Source organism: Notolepis coatsorum (assembly GCF_963971535.1).
Source record: "Notolepis coatsorum genome assembly, chromosome: 10".
Taxonomy (NCBI): domain Eukaryota; kingdom Metazoa; phylum Chordata; class Actinopteri; order Aulopiformes; family Paralepididae; genus Notolepis; species Notolepis coatsorum.
The window spans coordinates 5388931-5411693 of record NC_140174.1 but is presented as its reverse complement, the minus strand read 5'-3'; the positions used below and the strand labels follow the sequence as shown (position 1 = coordinate 5411693).

Below are 22763 nucleotides of genomic sequence, written 5' to 3'. Positions count from 1 at the left end.
CACGTTCCGGGTTTGATGTAGGCAGGAATATTAGGATGGTGCCACCATTTTTTGAGAAAGACGTGGAAAGATATTTTCCTTCATTGAAGTGGCCTGATACCGCCTGGACACTGCTGCTGCAATGTGTTTTAGTTGGTAGGGCACAAGAAGCCTACACTGCTCTGTCCCTTGAACAAAGCGCTGATTATGAGCTGGTTAAAGCTTCCATTTTGAGGGCTTATGAGTTGGTCCCTGAGGCCTATCGTCAGCGTTTTAGAGGTCATCGCAGGTTGGAGGGGCAGTCTTATGTTGAGTTTGGTAGGGAGAAGGAGAACCTGTTTGACAGGTGGTGCACTTCTCAGAAGGCAGAGTCAAGAGAGCAGCTTAGGCAGTTGATTCTCCTAGAGGAATTTAAAAGATGTGTTCCTGATACCGTTTCCACACATCTAAATGAGCGTGGGGTATCGAAGATAGGCGACGCCGCTGTCTTCGCCGATGAGTTTGTGTTGACACACAAGTCCGTGTTTTTGGAGGACTACCGTGTTGAGTCCGGGGATAGGCGTCCTGTTCAGGGGGGCCGTTTCCAAAAACCTGTGTCTGCTGGTCAGTTAACTTCACCTCCTAGGCGGGGTGGGTCTGCTGGTGCATTCCCAGAAGGGATTATCTGTTTTTACTGTAAAGAACCTGGTCATATCGTTGCTGGGTGCCCGGTGCTTGAGCAGAAAAATTTCAGAACCGTGGCTCTGGTAGAAACCATATGCAGGACGCCTATGCCAACGTTAGATGGGGATGGGGAAAGTATCAAACGTGTGGACAAAGAACTCGAGGGTTCCTCAAGGTTTATGATGAATGGATTTGTTTCCCTGACTAATGCACTAGAGTCCAAACAGGCTATAACAATTTGGAGAGATACCGGTGCTTTTCAGTCCCTCATTCTGGAGGGGGTTTTGCCGTTTTCAGAAAACTCTTCTTTGCATTCCGGTGTCGTTGTTCGGGGCTTTGGGGGTGGATTTGTGGATGCACCTTTGCATGAGGTCACGCTCAATTCTCCCTTAGTATCAGGCAATGTTGTTGTGGGGGTATGTTCTCACATTCCCATAAAGGGGGTGTCCTTCATTCTAGGGAATGATTTGGCTGGTGACAAAGTGTTGGCTACTCCGGTTGTAACTCCCATTCCTGTGGTTTCTGAGGTCTCTAATGAGCTGGCACAGAAACATCCACGAGTGTTTCCTGTGTGTGCTGTGGCACGAGAAATGTCAAAGGACAAAAGTGATGTTGTTGATACTTCGACTTGGGACATTACACTTAGTGACACATTCTTTGTTGAGTTAAAATGTGTACCTGTTGAGAATTTTGGAAAGCACACTGTGGATGTACCTCTGCATAATGATTCTCTTGATTGTGGTTTTGTGTTAGGCCCGGTGGTGAAACCAGAGTTGACAGGCGTGCCGGAGAAGCATGTGACAGGAGATGATATGGCAGCGCAGTGTCTCAAGGTCTTCCCAGCCTGTACGGTGGCTGAGGCCACGAACGAATTGGAGGATGAGTGTGGGAAGGATGCTATGAGAGGTGCTGTTGTTTCATGTGACACCGTTCTAGTTGGAGAGGCTACTAAGCTTGACTTAGGCTGCCAGCCTTCCCACAATAGCTCTATTGTCCCTGATGTTTCACGTGTGGGCAGGGATGGTCCCAGTATGTCAGTTGATGATTCTGACATTGATCCACATGTCCACACTGATTCTCTGCCATGCACTAGGTGTGATGGTCAACCTAGTTACCTGTGTCCTGTGGAGCAGGAGCCGCCTTCGCGACCTGGTCTGTTGAGTGGCAGCCATTTTGATTTTGATCAGGACAAAGTTATTTTGGGTGACGCCATTTTAGATGGTGTTCCAGACGTTATTGTGACTGTCGTACTGCCATGTTCCCGGTACACTGGGGCTGTACCTGAGGCGGTACAGCCTACTCTGGATGTTCACGGTGTGCAGTATCCTGAACTGCCAGTGCCAGGTGGGATGGATATGGGTGCGGTGGTGGTATCAGTGATCTATGGTTTTGTTGTGCTGTGTTCTGTTCTGTTAAGCGCAGTTCTCAGGTTGATTTTGGTTTGCAGTATAATTTTGACAGATCGGTATCGGTGGTCGTGTTCGACAGGGGCCGACCCGGTTCTTGCCTTGAACCATTTTGATGTTTACGTTGGATCCTCCAGTTTACCCCTTGTTGGGTATACAGACCATAACCCTTTGGTTTTTCTTCGCAGCATGGTGAACTCGAACCATCGTTTAATGCGATGGAGTTTGTTCCTCCAGGCGTATAACTTGGATATTCGCCACATCGTGGGAGGGACAACGTGCTAGCAAACGCCCTCTCACCATCATAGTACCGGTGTTTGTGGTACCCGTTATCGCTGTTGTGGTAGTGGCCCTGACAACTAAGGGGTCACAGTTGTTTTTTTGTTTTGTTATGGGTTGTTGTGTAGTGGTTGCCTCTTGGGCAACCAGTTTGGTGTGGGAGGTGTTATGTACTAGAGGCCTGGGCCCTCATTCATCAACGTCTCTTACGCACAGATTTGTGCTTAACCTGTGCGTACGATCATTTCTAAGCAAAGAGTGGGATTCATCAATTTCAACTTGAACTTGACTCCGTGCTTACGTGTACGCACAGGTCGGAGCACACTTAGCTGACGCCCAGTGGTAGAATATCGTTACTACGCATAAGCGCTCCTCAGTTCTGCATTAGTTTCAAGGCGGAAATAAAGACACTGGCGCGTGTTCTGTATGACCCCCGTAATCCATTATAGTTCATTGTAAAATAGCAACTGTAACTGAGGGGTACAATTCCCTGACTGTATTACTAGATATGATACTTACTACCACTACCTTTGTACTTAATATTCGGCCACCCAGTACTCGGCATAAATATATTATGATGAACACTGTCACGTAGATGAAACGGATCCAACACAAATGTACGAATTAGAAATAGGTCTTTATTTCTACACAGCGATGGTGTGTAGAGCAAGCACTTAATCAAATCAATCACATTTATGAATGGGAATTAGTATGCACTTTTATGGCAAGAGTATTCGTCGGTATATCAATAGAGAATGTCCAATCTCTGAAGGCGCAGGTGGTACATATACGACCTGGAATAGTTAAGGAATAACAGCAATGATACTTTAATGATTATAGGCTGGATACACTAGAGGGGGTTAATCCGGTCGCTTGTAAGCCGACAGGAGTAGGAAGGGGGGGGGGGTAGAATCCGGCTGCCTCATCCGGCCAAGGGTATCCCAGGTGAACCCACTGTAGTGCCGTTCAATGCGCCGGCGATCCTTGGACCACAGATGAAAGCAGATGGACTCTTTGTGGGCCGGCGTCCTCCGGTCCACGGAGGAGAGACGTGAAGCGACCTCGTCTTGCAGAGAGTCTCCTCACCTTGCGTCCTCTCCAGGGGGGGGGGGTTCCAACACACGGCAGTGTCGGGGGTCTTTATCCATGGAATAATCAACGTATACAAAGCATAATCCGTGCCGGGGAAGGCGGGCTGTCGTCGGTAGAATAATCCGGTATACAGGTCCACTCGCTCGTCGGCTCTGGGGCTCCTCGGGTGCAGCTTCACATGGGGTCAACCACCCTGGATAAGCAGCCAGTTCTCTGCCCGAAACGATGGGGTACTGACTACGGTAGTATTCTCACCGCACGAAGCACTATATATTAACAGACTATTATTAGCTTAATAGACTACGTCCAACTCGACGATATAGTGCCAAATATGACTATTCAAATATTAATATACACGATGTCTCAATACCGATGGTAAGCCGAACTTGGCCTTACTCCCACACGTGGCGTCGCGGGGAGGCTTTACGTCTGTGACTCTATTGGAGGGTAAGAAACTGGACTGAAAAGAAAGTCCTACTTTAGTAGCGCAGTATATATACGCACTATGAACAAATAGTCCCATTAGTGGTGCGGTAGCCAGATTCCTACGCGGAACTAGGACTTGTTCGTACATGTTGATCGGTACGTTTGAACTGGGTCTGAGGGGTATGGCAGCCTGGCACCAAGGTCTCGACCAATAGTAGAATGGAGACTATTATGGGATGTTCAGTAGGCTAGAATGGATATTCAATGCATATTGTACAAGGAATATACAAGGGATATCAGGGAATATTAGAGAATATACAAATACAATTAAATATATATATATAATAAATATATATATTCGGTTTAATCTGGCCCTTCACAACAGCCACCCCCTGATTGGTCCCAGACCTAATCAGTTAAACAGAGACAGATTAATCGCGTTGTCTATTTACACATAAGGGTTTGCTGTAGGGGTCAGTCAACTTCACAAAGTCATAGGGTTATAGGGTCATGGTCATCATCGATTGTGTCTGGGAGTCGGGGCAGTTCTATGAGCCTCGCCACGGGACGGGTGTAAGTGCGACCCTGGACAAGCACTTCAGCTGCTCGGACCTTGCCGTCGGCACCGGTGATCACTTTGCTTACGCGGCCGGCCGGCCACATAGCTCTGGGCAGTGATTGATCAATAATCATGACGACTGTTCCTTCTGTCAAATTGTCTCTCTCCTTTACCCACTTCTGGCGGGTCTGTAGAGACGGTAGGTAGTGCAGTAGGAAACTGCTCCAAAACTTGTCGGCTAATACTTGGCTGTACCTCCACATTCGTCGGCCGTTCGCTTCTTCAGGCCGGTACATTGTCTGGGGTAATGCAGGATCTAGCCGCCCCATCAGGAGTGTGTTGGGGGTAACTGGGTAGATAACAGTGCTCAATCCACAGAACACAGGCTTCTTATTTTCCACCTCCTCTGGACTTGCTTCCCTCGGGATAGGCATGGGCCACTGTCCTTCCGGGAGTCTTAGGAATGCGGGGCCGTCACTGTAAGCATTGTGACGGGTGAGGTCATCTAGGGGCATTCCCCGGGTGATGACGTCAGCTGGGTTCTGTTTTGTATCAACGTAGCGCCACTCTGTTTCTCCGGTTAACTCTTCGGTTAAGTCTTGAATCTCGGTGACTCTGACTCCCACGAAGACTTTGTACTTGCATGAGTCCGATTTGATCCAGGCGAGTACTGTCGTGGAATCTGACCACAGGATTGTTCTAGACACCGGTATGGTGAGCTCACGTTGGATGAGCGTGGCTAGGTGCGCTCCGGCTAGGGCTGCGCAGAGCTCTAGACGTGGGATAAATTGTTGCTTGCGTGGGGCTATTCTCGAGCGGGCGAGGACAAATGCTGTGTAGATCTCTCCCCCCCTTTCTTGGGCCCGCAAGTAGGCTACTGATCCGTATGCGACCTCTGAGGCGTCACTGAAGACGTGTAAGTCCATTTTACATGTCTCTGGCCTCACCGTGGGTGGGAAGTAGCTTCGGCGCATATTAACGCCTGGGAGTGAGTGGAGCTCCATCTCCCACTCTCTCCAGGTGGATGCAAGGTGTGCGGGAATGGGGTCGTCCCAGCCCTGGTCCTTGTCCCACAATGCTCGTACAATCATTTTTGCCCTGGTGGTGTACGGTAGAATACATCCTAGCGGGTCATATTGTCGGGCGAGTGTTGTGTACACACTCCGTCTGGTGGTCGGCGCCGCCGCCGGCCTTCCCTGCTCCGTAGTCAGGGGCTTGTGTCTGTAGTGAAGCGAATCTGTTTTGAATCGCCACACCAATCCCAGGGTCATCTCCTGGGCTTCTCCCGGGATTGTAGCCATCCAGGTCTCGCTGCTGGCTGCCTTGTCCTCGGAGGAGAGGCTGCGCAGTACTTGCGGATCGCTGCTGGCCCACTGCCTGAGATCAAAGCCGCCTTTGATCAGTGAGGCGCGGAGTTTAATCAGGAGAGCCTCGGCTCCTTCCTGGGTTGAAAGGCTTTGTAGACAGTTGTCTACGTAGAAGCTGTTCTTTACGCTGTGTCGGACCTCTTCGTCCGCTGCTGGGTCCTCTGCTACATGTTTCTGTAGTGCAAATGTAGCACAGCAGGGGCTGCACGTCGTTCCGAAGGGGAGGACTTCCCATTGGTAGATGGCTGGGTGCTCATCTCCTGGCTTCTCTCTCCATAGGAACCGTAACAGGGGCTTGTCCTCCTCTACTAATCTCACCTGCAGGAACATTCCTTTAATGTCCCCGCTGATGGCCACCTTTTCCTGGCGGAAGCGGAGTAGAACGCCGAGTAGGGAGGGGCCGAGTGTGGGACCGGGCAGTAACTCTTTATTCAGATTTTGGGATCCGATCTGGTAGCTGCAGTTAAATACTATGCGGTCTTTACCGTTGTGATGGACCTTGTGGTGAGGCACGTACCACGATTCAGTGGTCTGGTCAGCCTCTTTAATGTCCATCTTTGTGACGTGTCCCGCTGTGATGAGCTTCTCAATCTCAGCGCGGTATACACTCTCTTGGGCGGGGTTCTTGGCTAAGCGCCGCTCCGTGTTCAGCAGGTACCGTTCTGTGGCGTCTGTCTTGGCGTGGAAAGTAGGCATTCCTTCTCGCCGCAGGAGTGGCGTGGCGTATCTCAACACGCCGTTGACCGGGACTCTCTTGGTCCCTGTCTCGAGGAGGTGAATGGCGTAAATGTCATCTTTAGAGCGAATGTCTTTCTTTCCGTTCTTAAAGGGCATTTGTTCCAAGGTCCATAGCCGCTCTACGTGTTGCAGGAGTGCGGTTTCTCCCTCTGTGACTCGGGAGTGGAGACATCTAGTGGCTGTACTTCGGTTGAGAGATTTGGCGAGCGGGCCTTGGAGAGTCCATCCCAAACGGGTCTCGACTGCTGCAGGACAGCCTCGGGGTCCGGTATGAACCCGGTCTATCGGGACAATGAGGTCTGCATGGTCGGAGCCTATCAACAGGGTCGGCATAGCATTGTCTATGAGCGGGATCGGTAACTTGCGCAGATGTGCATATTTCTCCATCAGCTTGGCGACGGGGTATGTGTACCGCGACAGCCCTATTTCTTGGCTGGTGAAAGCGTCTGTAATCTGGTACCGTCGCTCAGGCTGGCCGCTTGCTGCGATAGAGAATGAGACATTCTCGCCCTTTATCGTCTTCAAATCTCGTCTTATTGTCCGAATTGTCATTTGGGTTTCGCTTCCCCGCAGCCCTAGCTGGGCCGCAGCGGAGGCGAGCAGAAGGGTCTTCTCGGACCCGTCATCGAGGACGGCGTAAGTGTCCAGGACTTTATTCTGGTAGCTTAGTGTCACACGCACTACTTTTAGGAGTACTCGGGCTCCACTGCTGCTGGCGGGATCGATGTACATGACGCTCGCTTTGCTGCTGGATGGTGCGGGTGAAGGGCGCCGTCTGTTACTGTCGTGAAGTATGTCCAGATGGGCTCCATCGCACTTGGTGCACCTTTTCTTTAAGCGGCATTCGGCTGCCATGTGTGAGCGCGCACAGCGAAAACAGCGCTTGTTGGACTTTATCCATTGACTTGCTTCCTCCGCGTTCAGCTTGGGGAAGGAGTCACATTGCGCTAGCCAGTGTTCTTTCTCACAGTAGGGGCACACTATCTTCCACTTCTCCGTTCTGGAGGGGGTACTGTGGCTCCTGCTGCTCGGTACTGACTCCGATTGGTGCATCACAGTCACCGATCTTCTTCCATCATTTAGTCGTCTGGTTCCTTCTCTGGAGCCAGGGGTGCTCCGTCCGAATGTATCTAGCCGTAGGCTGCTGACTTCTCTCGCCAGGAAGTCTGCTAGATCGAGGAGGTTCGGTTCGGGGCCATTCGGGTCTCGGTGGTCCCTCTGCCGCCTAAAACGCTCCTGTCGAGCGGGCGGCAGCTTCTCCAAGATCCTTTCCACATTTGAGTTGGCGTAAAGTTCATGCCTCCCCTTCTCTCTCTGCGCTCCCAACATCCCTACCAGGGACTGCACTCTGATGGACAGGTCGTCCAGTGCTCGATTGTCTATTGCTGGGGGTAAGCGGTCGATGTGTCGGATCTCCTGGATCACGTAATCCCATATGCGCCCATACCTCTGGTCCAATGCTACCAGCGCTGCTGTGTATGGGGTGGTGGAAGTCGCGTAGGCGAGCGCTATATTATGTGCGCGGGGTACCTTTAAGTGCTTCAGTAGGATGGCGTATTTGTGGCGTTCATCCAATACATCCACCAACATGGTCTCCAGACACATGCGGAGTTCTGTATACTGGGCCCGGTTCTCTTGGGTGAAGTCGGGTACCATAGGCGTGCCAATATATGACGCTGACTGTGGATACATCGGCGAGCGTTGGGGGAGAGGCCTCCTAGGCGAGTCTCCTCCCGCTCCTTGGTATGGGCTGGTACCGGCAGTGTACCATGGCCCGCTTGTCCAGGTGCTGTTCCTCGGTGCGGGTCGTGCGTCGTGCTCACCCGTGTATAGAGTCGGGGTTCTGTAGCGCAGCTCCGCGGGAGTATAGCCTGGGCTGTACCGGACCTCCTGGTCCGGTAGAGTACTGTGCTGTCGTCGGGCGTGGTTCTCCTCCTCTTCCTCTTCGTCTTCGGTTAGGTCATCCAGTGCTTGTAGTCTCTGGTTTAGCCTCTCCACAGGATATGCTGCTCCTTCCCGGTTGCTAGGTCTCGCTTGGACCGGTGGGGGGAGGTGGTCTGTGGGGGGTATAGACCTCGTCTGTTGGTCAAGTTCAGGGTTGTTTACTCGGCTAGGGGATGCCGCCCTGGAGGTGTGTCTAGACGAGTTCCTGGAGCCTCTGGCGGAGGGAGAGGGTGTTGTCCGTCTGATCAGCTGTTCTATTAGTTGCGCTTGCTGTCTGTCGCGCTCTGCGTCCCGTAGAGCACCAGCAGCTGCTCGCTGGCTGTCTGCTCGGTCTCGGGCCACATTCTCTTCCCTCTGAATGCGTCTTATTTCTAGACGTATATGCTCTTCTTCGCTCCGCTGCTGGATCTGCAGTCGGTCGCGTTCAGCAGCGGCGTTCAGGCTGATGAGGAAGGCCTGCTGTAGGGTCCTCTCTGCCTCGCTGGGAGAAGGCGGTTGTATAGGGGAGCCTTCCCTCGGGGTACTCCTTGCGGAGCCTTGGAGCTCTATCTCCACGGTGCTCTCCCCGTCTTCTTCCGTGCCGAGTTCTCTCTCGGTAGCGTTGTATTCCTCCCGGGACTCATCGGGGACTACTTCTTCAGTACTGGCGGGGTGTGAAGTCATGTCTGGTTCCCACTGGTCCCCACCGTGAACTTGGTCAGTTACATTAGAACCCGTAGGGGCCTCTATGGTCGGGGTAGTCTGGGCGTTGGGGTTAGACATACTTTTACTTTCTAGTTTTACCGCGTTTACTGTTAGTAGAAGACTAGGTTGTTGACTGACAGCGTAAGCCTCTAAGTACTGAGGGAGCCGTCGTTCGTGCTGCGGGCGTTGGTTAGGAGGATCGTTTCGTGGAGTGTTCATCATAGGCCATTTCAATATTAATAACACTATATTAATATTACACTGATTACCATCCGGCTCGAAGGACCAATTGTAACTGAGGGGTACAATTCCCTGACTGTATTACTAGATATGATACTTACTACCACTACCTTTGTACTTAATATTCGGCCACCCAGTACTCGGCATAAATATATTATGATGAACACTGTCACGTAGATGAAACGGATCCAACACAAATGTACGAATTAGAAATAGGTCTTTATTTCTACACAGCGATGGTGTGTAGAGCAAGCACTTAATCAAATCAATCACATTTATGAATGGGAATTAGTATGCACTTTTATGGCAAGAGTATTCGTCGGTATATCAATAGAGAATGTCCAATCTCTGAAGGCGCAGGTGGTACATATACGACCTGGAATAGTTAAGGAATAACAGCAATGATACTTTAATGATTATAGGCTGGATACACTAGAGGGGGTTAATCCGGTCGCTTGTAAGCCGACAGGAGTAGGAAGGGGGGGGGGGTAGAATCCGGCTGCCTCATCCGGCCAAGGGTATCCCAGGTGAACCCACTGTAGTGCCGTTCAATGCGCCGGCGATCCTTGGACCACAGATGAAAGCAGATGGACTCTTTGTGGGCCGGCGTCCTCCGGTCCACGGAGGAGAGACGTGAAGCGACCTCGTCTTGCAGAGCGTCTCCTCACCTTGCGTCCTCTCCAGGGGGGGGGGTTCCAACACACGGCAGTGTCGGGGGTCTTTATCCATGGAATAATCAACGTATACAAAGCATAATCCGTGCCGGGGAAGGCGGGCTGTCGTCGGTAGAATAATCCGGTATACAGGTCCACTCGCTCGTCGGCTCTGGGGCTCCTCGGGTGCAGCTTCACGTGGGGTCAACCACCCTGGATAAGCAGCCAGTTCTCTGCCCGAAACGATGGGGTACTGACTACGGTAGTATTCTCACCGCACGAAGCACTATATATTAACAGACTATTATTAGCTTAATAGACTACGTCCAACTCGACGATATAGTGCCAAATATGACTATTCAAATATTAATATACACGATGTCTCAATACCGATGGTAAGCCGAACTTGGCCTTACTCCCACACGTGGCGTCGCGGGGAGGCTTTACGTCTGTGACTCTATTGGAGGGTAAGAAACTGGACTGAAAAGAAAGTCCTACTTTAGTAGCGCAGTATATATACGCACTATGAACAAATAGTCCCATTAGTGGTGCGGTAGCCAGATTCCTACGCGGAACTAGGACTTGTTCGTACATGTTGAGCGGTACGTTTGAACTGGGTCTGAGGGGTATGGCAGCCTGGCACCAAGGTCTCGACCAATAGTAGAATGGAGACTATTATGGGATGTTCAGTAGGCTAGAATGGATATTCAATGCATATTGTACAAGGAATATACAAGGGATATCAGGGAATATTAGAGAATATACAAATACAATTAAATATATATATATAATAAATATATATATTCGGTTTAATCTGGCCCTTCACAACAGCAACAGTAGTGTAATTATGGTCAAAACCCTATAAATAGCATTTGGAATAATAGATCTTTCTCTCAGAATGAATGCAGCATGGTTCATATAGCGTTATCGGAATATACGGGGTGTACTATACGGGGTGTACTCCGCGTAGCTCAACTCGTTATTATTTTGCGCACAGACCGCAGAAACACGGGAACGTTTTGATTATATTTAAAATGCTTTACGTTAAACGAAACAAGTGGAATTTCGAAGCTGTAAGCAGAATACAAGTCATATGAACACCCACGATATAGTGTTCTTCCCCCTTTTTACTGTATAAGAAAGAATAAAAAACGCATTGCAATGACACCAGATAGTGGACAGACTATGTATATGATGGGATTCAAGTTCGCGTTTTTGTTGATCATAGGCATGCTGTCAGAGTATGATATCTTAATCAAACATTCTAGAACATTTGTCGTCACAGATCATGTCCTAATAGAACATAGGCTATGGCATGGTCCATCGTGATATTGTGTGGACTGTTATTACTGTACCGGTACCACCCATTGTGACAACAGCCTTGTGAGTCCCGCACACAAACATGATGGGATTCAAGTTCATGTATTGAAAGGCAGGCTACATCATACATGCAGTGAGATTCATTGTTCTTGTATATGCTCTCGTATTATTGTTTATATAGGCTACCCAATACTGACATCAAAATAGATTGTAGTATGCCTCTAGAAATCATATGCAGCAGGTAAAAAATGTACGGGAAATCCATCGCGATTTGGAATAAAATTGAGGAGAACTTTAATCCCTGGGTATTAATCAAACAACACGGGAAAAGGCAGTCATATTCCAGCACGGTCTTTATTAGTGTTTGTGCTGCCCAGGCAGCAATGGTTAATAGATATCATATCCGACATCACCGTTCTCATAACACGCTTCCCTCGGCTTAGTCCATTTTTCCACATTTCATGGGGGTATACCATTACCGTATATGGTTAATCGGGGCGGTTCTGGTATGCAAATACTTAAAACAGTGCATGAGCTCAAACGTAGGATCAAAGTCATATTCATCATGACAGGTGTGCGTAGAACCTGCGTACGCACGTGTGGTGAATCCCGATTTTTCTGTGCGTACACTGATTCTACATTCTGTGCTTACGTGTGGAAATAGAACATGTTCTACGTCCACGTTGATGAATGAGGGCCCTGATCACTCCTGTGTCACCGGGCATGCAGGTGAGGCCTGCCAATTAGCCAATTAGTGCTGATTGGTTACCTGCTGGGGAGCTTTAAAGGCAGACCTAGTAACACACATGCACTGTCTGTGCTTAGAGAAAGAGCTGTCACGTTCTTCTAGTCCTTGTCCGTTGGGTTACCTTAGTACTTTAGTTAACATTTATATTAATAGTTCCTTGAGATAGTAGCACTTTGAGTTAGAGCACAGGGTTTTGGTGTTGGTTTGCACATAGGTTGCGTGCCCCTGAGCCAGGGTCGTAACAGTGTGTGTGTGTGTGTGTGTGTGTGTGTGTGTGTGTGTGTGTGTGTGTGTGTGTGTGTGTGTGTGTGTGTGTGTGTGTGTGTGTGTGTGTGTGTGTGTGTGTGTGTGTGTGTGTGTGTGTGTGTGTGTGTGTGTGTGTGTGTGTGTGTGTGTGTGTGATATATAGAGAGAGGGGGGTGAGAGAGATGAGGAAGGGGCCAAGTCAAGTCAAGAGTTTTAATTGTCACGGCATACAGGTATACAATGAAATGCGGGTGGTCTTGCCCGCAACGATGTGCAATACAGTGGTACATATAATAGAATCAAAAAATGAAAAAACAACATTGTGCAGTAAACAGGTAACAGGTAACATGGAGTGACATCTCGGTATCTGTACATAGTTATTTACACAGCATATGGGACATGCTAGTTAGCTTTGGTAGTGCAATACACTGTTCCTGTTATTCTAATTTAAAGTGTCCTTTCCTTTGGCCATAAGTGTGCGTGTGTGCGACATGAGTGTGTGCCCGCTCATGTTAAAGTGTTAAGTGGCTGCTCGTGTGTGAGCGTGCACAGTGTGCGTGTCGTGTGTGTGTTCATGTGTGCTTGTGTGTGGATAGTTCAATGTTCTGAGCACTCAATGTTCATTGTTCATGGCTCTGATGGCCTGGGGGAAGAAGCTGAGCCTAAGCCGCTCTGTCCTAGTAGCTGGGGTTCGCAGGCGTCTGCCTGACCTCAGCAGCTGAAACAGGCTGTTATTGGGGTGGTGAGGGTCTTTCATTATCCTACAGGCTCTGGATTTGCACCTCTTGTTGTATAGAACCTGCAGGGGGGGTAGTGCAATACCCGTGGTACGCTCGGCTGAGCGCACCACTCTCTGTAGGGCCTTCTTGTCCTGTGCCGTGCTGTTTCCATACCAGGCAGTGATGTTTCCGGTCAGGATGCTCTCTACAGCTCCTGAGTAGAAGGACTGGAGTATCTTCCCCGATACTCTGAACTTCCTTAACTGTCTCAGGTGGTAGAGGCGCTGTTTCGCCTTCTTTACTACTGTGTCTATGTGTGTTGACCATGTCAGGTCCTCTGAGATGTGGACCCCCAGGTACTTAAAGCTGCTCACCCTGTCCACGGTAGCCCCGTTAATCATCAGTGGTGTGTGCGTCTCCTGCTGTCCTCTCCTATAATCCACGATCAGCTCCTTGGTTTTACCAATGTTCAGGAGCAGGCTGTTGTCCTGGCACCAGCGTTCCAGTACCTCAACCTCCTCCCGGTAGGCCTTCTCGTCGTTGTCCGAGATCAGCCCCACCACCACCGTGTCATCCGCGAACTTCACTATGGAGTTGGAGCTGAACTTGGCCACACAGTCGTGTGTGTAGAGTGAGTACAGCAGGGGGCTCAGAACACAGCCCTGGGGGGACCCGATGCTCAGGGTGATGGTGTTGGAGGTCTGACCCCCCACCCTGACCGCCTGTGGTCTTTCGCTCAGAAAGTCCAGTACCCAGGCGCTCAGGGCGGAGCTCAGACCTAGTTCGATCAGCTTGTCCACCAGTCTGGTGGGGACTATGGTGTTGAACGCTGAGCTGTAGTCAATGAACAACAGTCTCACATAGCCCCCCTTCTGACGGTCAAGGTGCGAGAGGGTGCTGTGCAGTACCTGGGAGACCGCGTCGTCGGTGGACCTATTTGTCCTGTATGCAAATTGCATAGGGTCCATATCACTGGGGAGGGAGGCACAAATGTGGTCCTTGACCAGCCTCTCGAAACATTTCATGACCACAGAGGTGAGTGCCACCGGTCTGTAGTCGTTTGGACATGTTGGGGAGGGTTTCTTCGGTACAGGGATGATGGTAGACATCTTGAAGCAGGCAGGGACCACTGACTCCGCCAGGGATTGGTTAAATATGGCGGTGAACACTGGGGCCAGCTGGTTGGCACAGGACTTGAGTATGCGTCCTGTTATGCCATCTGGGCCAGCAGCCTTCCTGGTGTTCACCTGCATAAATGCTCTTCTCACACTGTGTTCCGACAACGAGAGAGCGTCCCCGCGTCCCCGCGGTTGCCCCCCCCCCCCCCTCCACAACAGCCGGCGCGCCAGTGACGTCACTAGCCGGAGAGCCGGCAGCGCCACTGTCTACACCAAACCGAGCGTAGAAGATGTTGAGCTTGTCCGCGAGGGAGGCGTCGTCGCTCCCCATTGAGGGGGCGCTGACCTTATAGTCAGTTATTGTCTTCAGTCCCTGCCATAATCCTCTTGTGTCGTTTTGTGCCATTTGTGTCTCCAGTTTGTCAGCATATGTCTTCTTAGCAAGTTTGACAGCCTTGCGTAGAGTATAGACTGAAACCTTATACTCCTCCATATTTCCTGACTCTCTACCCAGGTTGTAGGCGGTGGTACGAGAGTTCAGAGCTGCTCTAATAGTGCTATCCACCCACGGTTTCTGGTTTGGGAAAATCCGCACCGTTTTCCTGGGGACAATACCATCGGCTATTGTTGTGATGTAACTCACCACTGTGTCTGCGAGCTCACTGACGTCACTGGCGCTTCCTTTGAACATATCCCAATTCGTGTCTGCAAGCACGTCCTGGAGCGTGGCCTCTGATTCGTCGGTCCACTTCTTTGTCTCACGTGACACGACGGCGTCACGTGATCTCTGTTGATATGCCGGAAATAGCAAGATGGAGTCGTGATCGCTCGAGCTTGTGGACCCCGTTAATGGCGGAGCGGCTACTGCCTTGTAGCCGGCTTTGAACGGGGAATAACAGTGGTCGAGTGTGTTTTTCCCTCTGGTGGAGCAAGCGATGTGCTGAAAAAAGGACGGCATCACTTTCTTCAGGTTGGCCTGGTTGAAATCGCCGGCCACTACCATCACTGCGTCTGGGTGTTTGATCTGGTGTCTGTTGAGATGATCGTGTAGTTCGCCCAGCGCTTTGCCCGTATTCGCGTGTGGGGGGATATACACGGCAGTCATGACGACCGCGGTGAACTCCCTCGGGAGGTGAAACGGACGACACAGGATAGAAAGATGTTCCATGTCCGGAGAACACGAGTTTGAGAGAACCTGCACCCCCTCGGGATTAACCCAGGAATTGTTCGTGATGAGGCAGACTCCGCCGCCGATGGTCTTTCCTGAGGCAGCGGTACAATCTGCACGTAAGACTGTGAAGGCATCCGAGGGAGATACGCTTTTGTCCGGAGTCGTCGACGTGAGCCATGTCTCCATGAGACACATAATGTTGATGTCTCTCATCTCCTGTTGGAACTGGACCCTCGCTCTCAGGTCATCCATCCTACCCTCCAACGGACGGGCATTCGCCAGAAAGATGGATGGAATTGCTGGGCGGTAAGCAGCTCTTTTTAGTCTCAGTCTGATACCTCCACGTCTCCCTCTGTGTCTCCTCCTGCCGTTGCCTTTGTTCTTTTCCTTGCCGCCATTCTCCCGTCTGATTTCTGCTGGCCATTCTAGGTCAAAAGTGTCTCCAAACTCCTCTTTGAGCCCGGGGTTCAGGTCCATAAGTGTCTGACGGTCGTATGACGTACCCGCCAGTGTTGCTTTAAATAAAAAAGTAGAAAAAACAAACATAATAGCTAAAAGTGTGTACATCGTTGCGGAGCTAAAACCAGAGGCGTCTGACCAGGGTCGCGTCCTCTATTAGCAAGAGAGAAAGAGAGCTGGGAGAGTGTGTGTGAAGGCCTCTGCATGCTACAGCAAATTCAAAGCAACTTCGACACAACATCGACAAAGCAACGGTGTTGCAGACACTCTACCTTTATGCTTCTGCAAAATCAACGCGCAGCCTATGTAACATTGTACCCCGTATGTAGCTAGGTTCCCTAGATAGATGACGCTTCCCTTCTCAACCAACCCATTGATAAAAGCAGAAAAATAAGCATGATTTTTACTTCCGGGCGGGGGGTTTCAAAATAAAAGAGCGAGTCTAAAAGCACCGTAAATACGTTTATTTTTTACAATATCTAACGTTACACGAACCTAAACTAATCTAAAGTTAGTTTAGGTTCGTGTTAACGTTAGATAATGTACAAAATAAACGCATTTACGGTGCTTTTAGACTCACTCTTTTATTTTGAAATTCCCCGACCGGAAGTATTATAGTGTCTGTTGCTAACAGCTTAACTTTTGTCAGCAGGTTCTTTGCTTTTTAACGTAACTTCATTCGTTTCCAATGGAGAGGAGAGAAAGACCGGCTCACATGCAGCTCAAACTACTAAATTAATTGATTGATGTTTAACTTGTCCCTGTGTGTGTCCAGTCATTTCGACTAGCAAACGTTGTATTTAACGTTAAAGTTACCTCAGGATACCATTGTATTTAGTTGGTTAGCTATGTAGCTAATGTGGATAGCATTTTGTATAGCACCAATGCTAGCTGGCTGGCTACAGCTTTATTTACTAAATTATCAAGGCTTTTTTATCGTCAAGGTAAGAGAGGATTTGTCATGATCAACTGAAGGCGTATGCTATGGAACAATATGTGCTTGGGTTTTCAGAAAAAGGCCAGCTATGTGACGCTAATTATTTAGCATCAACGCTGGCTGGCTACAACAATGGCGGATGGTATTCTCTGCGAGACCTATATTATTCTATGACAGCCCCGCCCCCATTCGCTAACCAACCAATCACTGCTACGCAATATCAACACAACGGTTGTTTAGGTTAGATTTTGGAGACATGTACGCAGATTCCTCGCAACACAGTCTACAAGACCCTAAACAACAACCGCGCTGAAATCGCGCTGATGTTGTGTTGAAGTTGCTTTGAAGTTGCTGTAGCATGTAGAGGCCTTGAGAGAGAGAGAGGGGGTGGGGGGTGGTGTGATTACTCAGCCCTTGTGTGGGTGAATGTAACAAGTTCCTAACGTTTTTTTCCCCCTATTATTTCATGCACACTTTATTCATTGTTTTAAATTATTATTTTCTTTTAAGTTATTTTGTGCATCACTCTGTTTTGAATTTGATGCAAATTTGCAATGCACGAGGGTCATCCTTTTGTGTCTCATGTTGATAAGAGTATTACAACTTGGAACTTGAAAAAGATCCCTTTAAGGTAGATAAAAAAAAGAAAAAAAATGCGATTCATTTGCGATTAATCGCGAGTTAACTATGGACAATCATGCGATTAATCGCGATTAAATATTTTAATCGATTGACGCACTAATTTATATACAATAAACGGTCTGTGCAATAACATAAGTACTGTACCACTAAGTAAATAAAAACAAAAACAATTCACACATTTAATGACTCGGTCTGAACACCCCTGGTGTGCGCTCGACTACTTTGATTGTGGACGCTACATTATTCCCCGCCGTGCTTGCGGACACCCTGGAGGAGTTGTGCCATTCGATAACCCCCCCCTCTCAATTACCCACTTGACCTCCTTCCCGACGGGAGTGAACCCCCTCCCTGCACCCCATCTGTCCGACTGCCCCTCATCCCCGTGCGACTCCGCTCCAGGTGCCCCCTCCAGGTTTCCCCCCGCTCCCTGCACTACAGTGAATCTAGGTCAGTGTTTGCTTTGTACTATTCAGTTGCCAGAGCTGCTGCTGTACTGTGATAATAACAATAATAACAATAATAATCATAATAATAATAATAATAATAATAATAATAATAATAATAATAATAATAATAATAATAATAATAATAATAATAATAATAATAATAATAATAATAATAATAATAATACACTTTATTTGTATGGCACCTTTCATACAAAAATTGCAGCTCAAAGTGCTTCACAACAGAAAAAAGACGGGCATAAAATGAGCACATAAAAGGCAGACATATAAAATCACAGTTAAAAGTAAAAAAAAAAATAGACAATAATAAAAAGAGTAAGATAGAATAGACAGAGTAAAATAGTGCAATAGTGCAGTGCAATAAGTAGTAGAATAGAATAGACATACAATGAGCGCATACAGTGCAGACATATAAAATCACAGTTAAAAGTAAAAAAATAGACAATAATAAAAAGAGTCAAATAGAATTGACAGAGTAAAATAGTGCAATAGTGCAGTGCAATAAGTAGTAGAATAGAATAGACATAAAATGAGCGCATACAGTTCAGACATATAAAATAGAAATTTTACAGTGCAATAAAATTGATTACTGTTTAACAGTTTAAAGTCGTCTTTACCTTCTATGTTTGGTATCCACAGTTTAAAACCTGACAGTCTCCGTGCTCAGTGTACTACTCTGTAGACGGTGTCCGGGTTTATACAGAGATCCGGCTAGCGACCCTCAAGGTCAAGAGGGCCTTAGTGTGAACCGGCGAGGGAGGATCGGTGATGTTGAGCGGAGTCCAGGCGTTAGCTAGATTGATTGAATGTTTATATGAGGGGTTGATCATTGGTAATGGAGAGGGTTTTGGGGCTGGCCTGGTGGGACAAGGGATTCAGGTCATTTCTAGTGCTGTCAGGCGATTAAAAAAATGTATCTAATTAATTACAGGATTTGTAATTAATTAATCTAATTAATCACATTTTAATCGCATAACCATTTTAGGCCTGATATTCTATATTCTATAATCATAATTCAAATGGCATGTGTCCGGATGGCAGAATTCAGTACTGTATCTACAAAACCTTCTGTTTAATCATCTTCCCTTTATTCATTTGCTTAGATTTTTCAGGTCTGGTAAATGTTAGCATGGTGTTATTCACAGTCAAAGATAAAAAAAATTTTTTTTATTGATATTCTCATTTGGTTCATTACAATTTACTCAAGCCTAGTAAGTAACAGACACAGTATTTCTGACACTGGGAATACATTCCCTGAGATCCATAGATGTCCCTAGAATCAGATACCAAGAACATGCAAACTCGGTAGTACCGACGTGATTCGATCGATACCCTTAAAAGTGCCGGTAGATTCGGTACCCAGCCCTATAGGTAATATGCAGACAAGACTGTAGCACTCAGGTTCGACACTGTTTGACGAACAATGTTACTTATACAGAACTGTACCGAAGTTGTTTTGGATAAAAGCGTCAGCTAAATGACTAAATGTAAATGTAGGATCTTTTTTAAGAATAATAATAATAATAATCTGCACCCAAATCCACCCAGTAAACAGTGCACTCTGAGTGATCACAATTACATGGTTACATGATGTCTCCAGCTGCAGCAGTCTACATGAATACACTGACTCAGAAGAGACCACACACAGACTCAACCTTTCTTTCTTTCTTTCTTTCTTTCTTTCTTTCTTTCTTTCTTTCTTTCTTTCTTTCTTTCTTTCTTTCTTTCTTTCTTTCTTTCTTTCTTTCTTTCTTTCTTTCTTTCTTTCTTTCTTTCTTTCTTTCTTTCTTTCATTTCATTTCATTTATTTCCACCCAGGAGGAGACAGAAGAGCTGAAAAAGAAAATAGCCGTGCTCGAGTGTCAGCTACGGAAGAGCGAGGGGACCAGAAAGAGCTTTGAGTCGTCTACTGGAAAGCTGCTCGACTTTGTGGAGGTATATAAGCTCAATGTTATATCAATTTAATATAACATATGATTCGTGTTCAGAACTGCTTGCACTGTTATACAATAAGAGAAACTCTGTACGTCTTGGAAATGACCTATTTCAAACCCTGCCCTCTTTTCTTGATCCTCCGATCACAACGGTTGGTCTGAGGGAACTCAGGAAGTCTCTGATGTCTATGTTTTGGAGAGAGTTGTTTATGCTCACAAACATCGATTGGTGGCCTCAAGAAATGCCCTTCAAATGATGTGATTGACTGATTGATGCTGTTGAATCTGCGAGCTATTCTGTCTCACACAGTATTCAAGTCCCCTCCTCACAAAGAAAGCAGTGGATGAACAGGGTTCAGTGAATGGATCTTTGGTCACAATGGTCACAATGAACCAAGGGAACTCTGGTGTGTTTTTCTGTCCACAGAATATCCAAGAGTTCCTCCTTGAAACCCAAAGCCCTCCCAAGAGCTACAGGTAAGAGGGTTCAGCTCAGACCGTCTGAGGAAGAAAATGAAGGAAAAAAAACATAGAAGTGCAGTCAGAGAGAGAGAGAGAGAGAGAGAGAGAGAGAGAGAGAGAGAGAGAGAGAGAGAGAGAGAGAGAGAGGAGAGAGAGAGAGAGAGAGAGAGAGAGAGAGAGAGAGAGAGAGAGAGAGAGAGAGAGAGAGAGAGAGAGAGAGAGAGAGAGAGAGAGAGACGGACTCATTATCTGTAATTTATTTAGAAGCGATGCACTCCTCCTAGTGGCTAATTGACAACCTAGTATTCATTAGAGACAAGCCGCTCTGGTAATGGGCTGGATTAGTGTTGTAATTGCAAGTGGCGTTGAGCCATTTAACTGGTTGCCAATAGCAACAGACCTCCCTCCGTCGCATGGCCTGAGCCACGGCTGGGCCTTCAGAGCGCTGACCACACCCTCTTCTTCTCTAAAGGCCCCGATCCGTGATGCAAATTCAAACAAACGTATGGCGGCCCCACCACCATAAAGAAAATAGGAATGGAGGAATATTCTATACAAAAAAAAAAAAATCTATAATTGATTGACCGAGCTGTTGATACGCTGATGTCTGCAGACCTTTTTTTTATTTGCCCCCGCTTTGAATTATATATTTCAACCCAACGACTAACTAAATGCTACATTTTCCTCAGTTAATCCCAAAGAATCTGTTTAAGTTGAGTTGAGTTGATTTAGGAATGCATGAGCTCCTTGCGAGAGCAGAGTTTCTCGTTGCAAATGTAATTCATAATAACAAAACCAAAATAATATTTCCTGTGATTGATACTAACCCACATGTAATCGAATTTTCATTTTTCATTTTTCGTGCTAAGAGTAAGAACCTACCAGCTTGTATTCAATGTCTCTTTCAACCAAGAGAAGGAAAGTATAATTTAAGAGGGTTGTGTATTCTTAAAACATATAAAAAGGTAAGAACTAATGTAAAAGCTAGATGTGTTTTTGGGAGTTAAATTGTGGAATAGTCTTAGTGACGGGTTGAAGTTGTGTACTCAGGGGAGATTTAAAAAGACCATGAAGGATAAAATAATTCAGGAGTACAGTTTTGAGTAAAACATTAAACATTTATTTTCTCTTTTCTTTTTTCTCTTAAAGAAAAAGAAAAAAAATTATATCTTGCAGCATATTTTAAATTTGTCTTAAAGTATATTTTGTTTTTAAGAATTGTAAAGGATAGGCAAAAATAAGCATGTGCTTCAGCCTATTCTTTTTTTTTGGTCATTGAGTTTGGATTTTGTGTGTGAGCTATACTTTGAATATGTACATTTGTGATTTTTTCTTTTTTTCTTTTCCTTTTGAAAGTCCACACATGTGTGTTTTTGATTTATCTGTAAACAAAGACCGAAAAGACCATTAGACGACTCAATCGCAGTTTCTGCCTGTAAACACTGACTCTTTTTTTTTTATGTCGTTCCTCCACGCAGCTCCGGAGAAGCGAAAGCGGGCACTTCGTCCCAAAGCCCGGCCCCCCTCCGCTACAGGAAGAGCCCCTGGACAAGCGCCACGCTGGCCCTGGAGGCTCAGGAGCTCAGTCAAACTGTCAGGGCCATCCAGGAGGCCGACTGTAAGTGACGTGCGCTCGCCTTCGGCTCCGCGAACGCATGTCTGCATGGCTCACCACCACCCCCACCACCTCCTCATCCTCCTCCTCCTCCCCCTCCTCCTCCTCTCTTCTTGTCGTCCCACCGGCCCTCGCATGATGCAACTCCGACCGAACGAACTGAAAGCAAGAAGCCGTTTTTTTCCCCACCGAAACCGGAAACCGTGACGCCTGCCGTTTGTGAGTGACTGTGCTCCCTCCCCGTCGTTTCAGCACTCACCTTCTAGGAGGACGCCCCGACCGTGAGGGACGCCCCCCCCCCCTCCCGCCCCGCGGAGGTCCTATAAGAGGCCACAGCCGCTACTGTCAGGAGTCGGCGGGAAGCCAACTTTGAAGTGTCGCCCACGTTCCTCCTCTCTTCTCCTCAGTGTTCTGTACCCTGTGGACCTACTGTGTGTTTTCTCTTTTTTCTCAATCTGCATGAAACACTATAGTCTTGTTTCTGTCATTCAAACAACTGCTAATAGGATGCAGACCAGAAAAATACTTTCGTCTTGTTTACATCAGGGTCCTCCATTTTCAACTCATCGAGACATTTATGACATACAAGACATACAAATGTACAGTACTGTCTAAGAAAAAGATAGCATAAAAAAATATACATCCGAAGGGGAAGAAACTGTATGTTGGGGGGGGTTGGGGGGGGGGGGGGGGGGGGGGGGGTTGACATTTACCGGGGCCAGTTTCTAATTGCGGCCACCCGTAGGTGCTCTTTGAGAGCGGTTTTGAAGGAGGGTAGGGATTCACATTCCTGTGGGTAGGGCGTTCCACATTATTGTGGCATAATTGCGAAACATGTTTAGTCCCTTGTTTGAGCCGAATCTGGGTTGAACATGATTTGTGGAACTCCCTCTGGTGT

At 47.6% G+C, this 22763-nt stretch overlaps 1 protein-coding gene across 1 annotated transcript in view; it reads left to right on the top strand.

Moving 5' to 3' along the window:
• The window catches only part of stxbp4 (syntaxin binding protein 4), a gene marked incomplete at both ends in the record, with an annotated part of 209606 nt that overhangs the window by 64226 nt on the left and 122617 nt on the right, over positions 1-22763 (top strand). The window contains 3 exons of the mRNA XM_084322321.1: positions 19673-19789; positions 20216-20265; positions 21729-21868. Coding sequence (XP_084178447.1) covers positions 19673-19789; positions 20216-20265; positions 21729-21868 — 307 coding nt within the window. The remainder of the gene's footprint in view (positions 1-19672; positions 19790-20215; positions 20266-21728; positions 21869-22763) is intronic.